The sequence below is a fragment of the Coregonus clupeaformis genome, unplaced genomic scaffold (assembly GCF_020615455.1).
Source record: "Coregonus clupeaformis isolate EN_2021a unplaced genomic scaffold, ASM2061545v1 scaf2465, whole genome shotgun sequence".
Taxonomy (NCBI): domain Eukaryota; kingdom Metazoa; phylum Chordata; class Actinopteri; order Salmoniformes; family Salmonidae; genus Coregonus; species Coregonus clupeaformis.
This window is the reverse complement of record NW_025535919.1, coordinates 20,603-29,842: the sequence shown is the minus strand read 5'-3', so window position 1 is coordinate 29,842 and position 9,240 is coordinate 20,603. Positions and strand designations below refer to the sequence as shown.

At 43.8% G+C, this 9,240-nt stretch overlaps 1 protein-coding gene across 1 annotated transcript; it reads left to right on the top strand.

Moving 5' to 3' along the window:
* Nucleotides 1-1,653: 1,653 nt before the first annotated feature.
* LOC123488753 (E3 ubiquitin/ISG15 ligase TRIM25-like) lies at nucleotides 1,654-2,872 on the top strand (the record flags this gene model as incomplete). Its single annotated transcript, XM_045219547.1, has 2 exons — nucleotides 1,654-2,366; nucleotides 2,786-2,872. Coding segments are annotated over exons 1-2 (663 nt in total), but the record flags the coding sequence as incomplete, so codon positions are not given.
* Nucleotides 2,873-9,240: the final 6,368 nt, after the last annotated feature.

Sequence of the window (9,240 nt, the reverse complement as noted above, 5' to 3'; positions counted from 1 at the left end):
ACAATAGTACTTTAATATCATTGGAGATTGATGGTCTTTTTAATCCACTATCCAGCGTCAGGAACAGATGAAGTTAGGTCTGCTACTGTTCAGTTATTAAATATGATAAATGGTGATGGGAAATAAAAAATACATATAGTAGTAGTTTTCCTTTGCTATTTATTCCAAGGTGTGTCTTTAACTTGTAAATGGATTGTGTTGAAGCTGGCATGTGGTGTGGATGATAGAATATAGTGAATAGAGGAGAGAAGAGAGGAGGAGAGGAGAACATAATATAGAAGACAGATAAGATAAAGAGAGAATTCATACCCAGGGGAGTTACTGACTCTGTCCCAAATGACACCCTGTTCCCTACGTAGTGCACTAGGCTACTTCTGACCAGATCAAAAGTAGTGCACTACATAGGGAATAGGGTGGAGATTGGAGATTTGCTCACTGGCATTAGAATATTAGAATATCAAACTGTAATGTTAGTGGTTGCCTCATTAGAATATTAGAATATCATACTGTAATGTTAGTGGTTGCCTCATTAGAATGTTATACTGTAATGTTAGTGGTTGCCTCATTAGAATATCATACTGTAACATGTATTTGTACTTTCCACTGAAATTATACAAGGAACTGAAAATGTTCGAAAAATCTATGAATGGAAAACATTTCTATGTCTTTGCGTGCAGTTTGAAGGAATTTTCTAAATAGCCTTAGCGCAATTACTAACTAGCATTAGCGCCATGACTGGAAGTCTAAAGTAACTGCTAGCATGCCATAGACTTCCAGTCATTGTTCTAACGGTAGTTGGCATTGGCTCCCAAAACTACTACAACCTCCCCTCATACGGGATGCAGAGACATTAAAATGGTATCCATGAGTTCAGCTGACTGGGGAAGTAGATAAAGGGCTTCACTGCCTAAATCCCGAAGTATCTCTTTAAATTGAGTTTTTAAGTGATTGCCCAGTGATTATGATCTGAGGAGAGCTAGGTATTTTATTTTGCCTTTTCAATGCCTTTTGAAAGTGATTTGTGAAACATTTATTTTTTATAAAACTCCAGGACATTTTCCTGTTTAAACCGGTCCTTTACCTCCAGTATCCTGGTCATGCCCTGAAAACACCCTGCAGATAGAGTATTCTACTACCAGGGAAGGGATAAAACTACAAAATACAAATACAAAATACTATACAGACCAATGTATCAAAATAAACTACAAAATACTTGTAATAGGAGGAAGCCGAGCAGTTGCCATACCAGGCAGTAATGCAATAAACTACAAAATAATGTAATGTATTTCATTTTAAATACAAAAATACATTTGCAAATTTTTACATATACATTTATATTTAGTTAATTTAACAGACATTCTTATCACACCATAGTGCTATCAGACTTCTGATACCAATGCAGGGTGAAAGGGGGGCCACAACATGTGAACCGCTATAAAAAATGGTATAGAAAAGTATTTAGTATTTTGAAAATAAAAAAACACAAAATGCATTGGAGTGTAGTTCAGCCCAGTGTAATTCAAATGACAAAATATACGGAAGTAATTAAAATACGTATTTCAAATACATGTAACATAAATACTAACCATCTCTGGCTACTACCCAACACTCTGTCACATTTCCTTATCAAAGAAACCACACCCCCTCTACATACAGAGTACACAGTCAAGTAGGAAGCCCCTCCCTGTCCTCTGGTGTAGAGTTCCATGAAACAGAAAGTCATCTTTGACACTGAATAGTAAGTAATCTTTGACACTGCCATTGCTTAACCTACGGGAGAGAGCACCAAAATGGCAGAGAATCAGGAACTGTTCTGTTGCTCCATCTGTCTGGATCTACTGAAGGATCCGGTGACTACTGCCTGTGGACACAGCTACTGTATGGGCTGTATTAAAGAAAGCTGGGATCAGGATGATCTGAAAGGTGTCTACAGCTGTCCACAGTGCAGACAGACCTTTACCCCAAGGCCTGTTCTGAAGAGAAACATCGTGCTGGCTGAAGTGGTGGAGAAACTGAAGAAGACAGGACTCCAGGCTGCTCCCCCTCCTGCTCTGTGCTATGCTGGACCTGGAGATGTGGCGTGTGATTTCTGCACTGGGACCAGAAAGCAGAAAGCCCTCATGTCCTGTCTGGTGTGTCTGGCCTCTTACTGTGAGACTCACCTCCAACCTCACTATGAATTTCCTGGTTTCAAGAAGCACAAGCTGGTCAAAGCCACCGCACAACTACAGGAGAAGATCTGTTCTCATCATGACAAACTGCTGGAGGTTTACTGTCGTACCGATCAGCAGTGTATCTGTTATCTGTGTACAATGGATGAAGGCCATGATACAGTGTCAGCTGCAGCAGAGAGGACTGAGAAACAGGTAAGACCAGAACTACTTGTTGGTGACTGTCTGATAAACAAAGAATTAAAGATACAGTAGGAACTAAGGCTATTTGAATATGAAAGAATTGAAATGAAATCGATCCTCAGCAGAACAAATATGAACACAAACCTTGAGTATATTGAGTTTGCTCCAAATGTATCACAATTTTCTGAAGTCAAACTATTATCATTCCGAATGCCCATTTATGAGTCCAAAGTTCAGTCTCAACCCCTTGATACATGTACGTCTACCATAAAAACTATAATCATTCACATAGCAACATATAAATATCATATTGTAAATGGACCATCAATATTTTAGACCTTCCTCTCTATGGGCCCTATGTCACATTACTATACTATTGATCTACTGGACAAATAAAGCTTGATAACTCATTGAAGAGTGATTCTCTACAGAGACAGCTGGGAATGAGTCAGCAGAAGGTCCAGCAGAGATTCCAGGAGAGAGAGAAGGAGCTCCAACAGGCTGTAAAGTCTATCAAGGTGAGTAATGTTGACCAGAGGAGACACACCATTTCACTTCTCTCCTCCTGTCAGAGAGAGAGAGGGAGAGAGGCCCCCATCCAATCCGACTGACCACACTGTTGGGAACAGGCTGTCTGGACCCTTTCAGAGAATAGACTGCTTAATGTAACTGATGGGATATGAACTCAGGTCTACCGCAGGAGAAACCAACATCTTGACCGTTACACCAAGAGTACATTCCCTATTGGGCTGTAAATAGCCTGGGTACTGGATTAGATGTTTAGGAGTCTGTATTAGATGTTCAGGATTCTTATGGCTTGGGGATAGAAGCTGTTTAGAAGCCTCTTGGACCTAGACTTGGCGCTCCGGTACCGCTTGTCGTGCGGTAGCGGTGAGAACAGTCTATGACTACGGTGGCTGGAGTCTTTGACAATTTTTAGGGCCTTCCTCTGACCGCTTGGTATAGAGGTCCTGGATGGCAGGAAGCTTGGCCCCAGTGATATACTGGGCCGTACGCACTACCCTCTGTAGTGCCTTGCGGTAGGAGGCCGAGCAGTTGCCATACCAGGCAGTAATGCAAACAGTCAGGATGCTCTCGATGGTGCAACTGTAGAACCTTTTGAGGATCTGAGGACTCATGCCAAATATTTTCAGTCTCCTTAGGGGGAATAGGTTTTGTCGTGCCCTCTTCACGACTGTCTTGGTGTGCTTGGACCATGTTTGTTTGTTGGTGATGTGGACACCAATGAACTTGAAGCTCTCAACCTGCTCCACTACAGCCCCGTCGATCAGAATGCTTGGTCCTATTCTTTTTCCTGTAGTCCACAATCATCTAATTTGTCTTGATCACGTTGAGGGAGAGGTTGTTGTCCTGGCATCACACGGCCAGGTCTCTGACCTCCTCCCTAAAGACTGTCTCGTCGTTGTCGGTGATCAGGCCTACCACTGTTGTGTCGTTGGCAAACTTAATGATGGTGTTGGAGTCGTGCCTGGCCATGCAATCATGAGTGAACAGGGAGTACAGGAGGGGACTGAGCATGCACCCCTGAGGGGCCCCCGTGTTGAGGATCAGCGTGGCGGATGTGTTGCTACCTACCCTTACCACCTGGGGGTGGCCCGTCAGGAAGTCCAGGATCCAGTTGCAGAGGGAAGTTTTTAGTCCCAGGGTCCTTAGCTTAGTGATGAGCTTTGAGGGCACTATGGTGTTGAACGCTGAGCTGTAGTCAATAAATAGCATTCTCACATAGGTGTTTCTTTTGTCCAGGTGTGAAAGGGCAGTGTGGAGCGCAATAGCGATTGCATCATCTGTGGATCTGTTGGGGCGGTATGCAAATTAGAGTGGGTCTAGGGTTTCTGGGATAATGGTGTTGATGTGAGCCATGACCAGCCTATTAAAGCACTTCATGGCTACAGACGTGAGTGCCAGGGGTCGGTAGTCATTTAGGCAGGTTACCTTAGTGTTCTAGGGCACAGGGACTATGATGGTCTGCTTGAAACTTGTTAGTATTACAGACTCAGACAGGGAGAGGTTGAAAATGTCAGCGAAGACACTTGCCAGTTGGTCAGTGCATGCTCGGAGTACACGTCCTGGTAATCTGTCTGTGAATGTTGACCTGTTTAAAGGTCTTACTCACATCGGCTACGGAGAGCGTGATCACACAATCGTCCGGAACAGCTGATGCTCTCATGCATGTTTCAGTGTTACTTGCCTCGAAGCGAGCATATATAAGTAATTTAGCTCATCTGGTAGGCTCGTGTCACTGGGCAGTTCGCGGCTGTGCTTCCCTTTGTAGTCTGTAATAGTTTTCAAGCCCTGCCACATCCGACAAGCGTCGGAGCAGGTGTAGTATGATTCGATCTTATTCCTGTATTGACGCTTTGCCTGTTTGATGGTTCGTTGGAGGGCATAGCGGGATTTCTTATAAGCTTCCGGGTTGGAGTCACACTCCTTGAAAGTGGCAGCTCTATCCTTTAGCTCAGTGCGGATGTTGCCTGTAATCCATGGCTTCTGGTTGGGGTATGTACGTACAGTCACTGTGGGGACAATGACATCGATGCACTTATTGATGAAGCCAGTGACTGATGTGGTGTACTCCTCAATGCCATCGGAAGAATCCCGGAACATATTCCAGTCTGTGCTAGCAAAACAGTCCTGTAGCTTAGCATCTGCTTCATCTGACCACTTTTTTATTGACCGAGTCACTGGTGATTCCTGCTTTAGTTTTTGCTTGTAAGCAGGAATCAGGAGGATAGAATTATGGTCAGATTTGCCAAATGGAGGGCGAGGGAGAGCTTTGTACGTGTCTCTGTGTGTGGAGTAAAGGTGGTAGAGTTGTTTTCCCTCTGGTTGCACGTTTAACATGCTGGTAGAAATGATGTAAAACGGATTCAAGTTTCTCTGCATTAAAGTCCCCGGCCACTAGGAGTGCCGCCTCTGGATGATCGTTTCCTGTTTGCTTATGGCCGTATACATTTAATTGAGTTCGGTCTTAGTGCCAGCAACGGTTTGTGGTGGTAAATAGACAGCTACGAAGAATATAGATGAAAACTCTCTTGGTAAAGATAGTGTGGTCTACAGCTTATCATGAGATACTCTACCTCAGGCGAGCAAAACCTCGAGACTTCCTTAGATATCGTGCACCAGCTGTTCTTTATAAATATACATCGACCGCCACCTGCTATCCTGCTGATACAGTGTATCCTGCCGCCAGTTGATTGTTATTCATGTCATCTTTCAGCAACGACTCGGTGAAACATAAGATATTACAGTTTTTAATGTCCCGTTGGTAGGATATACATGCTTGTGGTTTATCCACTTTATTATCAAGCGATTGTACGTTGGCCAATAGTATCGATGGCAAAGGCAGATTAGCCACTCGTAGCCGGCTACTTACCAGGCAACCCTGGTATAATTTAAGTGCAAACAGAGTGAGCCATGAGCCAGACCGAGTTCTGGAGGTGAAATGGAAATGAATGAGGGAGAGTTAAGTGAGGTAGAAGGTGTGGTTAAGAGCTCAGAACCAGAGCCTGGCATCAATGGACATGATAAAGAAGAATCTGGTGCAGTAGGAGTTACATTTTTGGAGAAAGTGGATCCATACCTTTTGGCAGATCCATTTGTGGTTTCAGGGTGGGTGGGAAAGGAGTTGGGTGCAGTTGAATCAGTGAAGGTAACCTGTAGTGGACTTGTGATATTTGTTTGTGTTTCTTCTGACCAGAGGGAGTGGGCGCTCTGTGTCACGCAACTTCGGTCAAGATCTGTTTCTTGCTTTGCTCTTAGGAACAGGACACCATTGAAAGGTGTGATTTCTGGGGTAATGTTAAGTGTGGAGGTGGAGCAATTGAAGTTGAAGATTCCTGGTGTTTGTGATGCCCGCCGTTTGGTGTGACGCAGACCCAGTGGTGAGCGTGGTGAAACAGAGGAGTCACTGTCAGTCCTTTTGAGTTTTGATTGTTTACCCGACAAAGTCATGTTAGGATATATCAGTTATCCTGTTAGAGCTTTTGTGCCGAAACCACTGCACTATTTCAGGTGCAACGTTTGTCATGTTTCAGCAGTTTGTAGGAGGGAGATTCCAAGATGTGGGAAGTGTGCAGGAGGGCATGGGATAGAGGATTGTGTAGTTACGGTGGATAAAGTTGTGTGTGTCAATTGTAGGGGTGCCCATGTTGCTTGGGATTGGAAGTTTCCGGTGCGAGAGACGCAGGTTGAGGTGCCTAGAGTTAGAGTAGTGCAGAAGGTGTCCTATTCTGAGACAGTGAAGAAAGTAGAGGAGGATAGGTCAAGGGTGAGGGATCCTGAGAGGATCCCTGTGAGTAGTAGATCTGTGCCAGCACAGAGGGATAGGCCAACGAGTGATATATGCTTCAGTAAAGTTAGCTTCTTAGCGCTCATAGCAATGGTTATCAACTGTACTGCAGAAATGGAACGTAAATCACAGAAAATAGATTTTGTGATGGCAGCTGCATAGAAGTATTTGAGAATACAAGATTTGACTTCAGAAGAGTTACAGTGTGTGTTGAGTGGTGTTGTCCCGTCCTCCCAGGCCGTTGGCATGGTGCAGGAGCAGATAGGGTCAAAGTAGTGGAATGGGGTAGTGGGTTTTTAATTAAATGTTCATTTCCCCTTTTCCCATTTTGTATCAGAAAGTAAAATAGATGTATATTATAGTCCAGTTTGGGGCAGTAATGAAACATATTGGATGCCAACTGGCGTTAAACTCCAAAGAAGAAGAAACTTTATATTATGGCTATGTACAGTGTTGTAACGATGTCTCTGTCTCTCTCATTCCTTCACTTTCGCGGTAGTTGGTTGTGTGGGTCTCTGGTTATGAATGGGGTGCTGACAGACAATCGTTGATGGATATTTATAGAGCTCTTATCAGGACTACAATTGATTACGGGTGTATAGTTTATGGAACAGCGGCAAGGACAGAATCCAGTATATAGCTTTAAGGATATGTATTGGTGCATTTAAATCAACATCTGTATGTGCCTTACTAGTGGAGGCAGGTGAGATGCCTTTGGATATATAGCGTAAAAAATGGTCATTATCTTATTGGGTTAGGTTGAAAGGCTGTGAGGTTGAGCATCCCACTGCTACTGTTCTAGATGACTGTTGGGAATATACTAGTAGACAAGGCAGTGGTTTTGGTTGGACAGTTGAAAAGCTTGCTGATGAGAGTGGTTTGAGGGAGTTGGAGGTTGGCCCTTCTGTGGTGATAGGGGATGTTCCTCCATGGTTACTCCCAGACCCTGTTGTTGATCTAACCTTGGTAGAGAAAAGGAAAGATTGGTCAGAAGTCAGTGATATAGGGAAACTGGTTGACAATTACATTGGTAGAAGTTTTTATGCTTTTTTACCGCTTTTCAAAGATGGATCCAAGGGCCCAGATAGTGGGCGCACAGGAGCAGGCGTTTACATTTCTGAATTTGATGTGCAGATATGTAGAAGACTAACAGATGAACTGTCAGTATACTCAGTTGAACTGTTGGTGATAATAGTTGCCCTCCAGTGGGTGGAGGACGTACAACCTGGTAGAATTATAGTATGCTCAGATTCTATGTCTGTATTGAATAGTTTATCATATGGTAAATCTAATAGGAGTGACCTACTATTGGAGGTATTGATGTTATTATGGAGTATTGAGAGAATGGGTGTAGTAGTGAGATTCTGCTGGGTCCCAGCACATTCAGATGTGGAAAGGAATGAAATTGTAGACCAGTTAGCTAAAAGAGCTTTGAAACGAGATATAATTTATATTAATGTTCCACTGGGTAGAGGTGAGGCCAAATGTAAGATCAGAGCCATTTTGATAGATGTGTGGCAGAAGAGATGGTACTCTGAGCATAAGGGCCAGCATTTACAGTGGGGAGAACAAGTATTTGATACACTGCCGATTTTGCAGGTTTTCCTACTTACAAAGCATGTAGAGGTCTGTAATTTTTATCATAGGTACACTTCAACTGTGAGAGATGGAATCTAAAACAAAAATCCAGAAAATCACATTGTATGATTTTTAAGCAATTAATTTGCATTTTATTGCATGACATAAGTATTTGATCACCTACCAACCAGTAAGAATTCCGGCTCTCACAGACCTGTTAGTTTTTCTTTAAGAAGCCCTCCTGTTCTCCACTCATTACCTGTATTAACTGCACCTGTTTAGAACCTGTTACCTGTATAAAAGACACCTGTCCACACACTCAATCAAACAGACTCCAACCTCTCCACAATGGCCAAGACCAGAGAGCTGTGTAAGGACATCAGGGATAAAATTGTAGACCTGTACAAGGCTGGGATGGGCTACAGGACAATAGGCAAGCAGCTTGGTGAGAAGGCAACAACTGTTGGCGCAATTATTAGAAAATGGAAGAAGTTCAAGATGACGGTCAATCACCCTCGGTCTGGGGCTCCATGCAAGATCTCACCTCGTGGGGCATCATTGATCATGAGGAAGGTGAGGGATCAGCCCAGAGCTACACGGCAGAACCTGGTCAATGACCTGAAGAGAGCTGGGACCACAGTCTCAAAGAAAACCATTAGTAACACACTACGCCGTCATGGATTAAAATCCTGCAGCGCACGCAAGGTCCCCCTGCTCAAGCCAGCGCATGTTCAGGCCCGTCTGAAGTTTGCCAATGACCATCTGGATGATCCAGAGGAATGGGAGAAGGTCATGTGGTCTGATGAGACAAAAATAGAGCTTTTTGATCTAAACTCCACTCGCCGTGTTTGGAGGAAGATGAAGGATGAGTACAACCCCAAGAACACCATCTCAACCGTGAAGCATGGAGGTGGAAACATCATTCTTTGGGGATGCTTTTCTGCAAAGGGGACAGGACGACTGCACCGTATTGAGGGGAGGATGGATGGGGCCATGTAT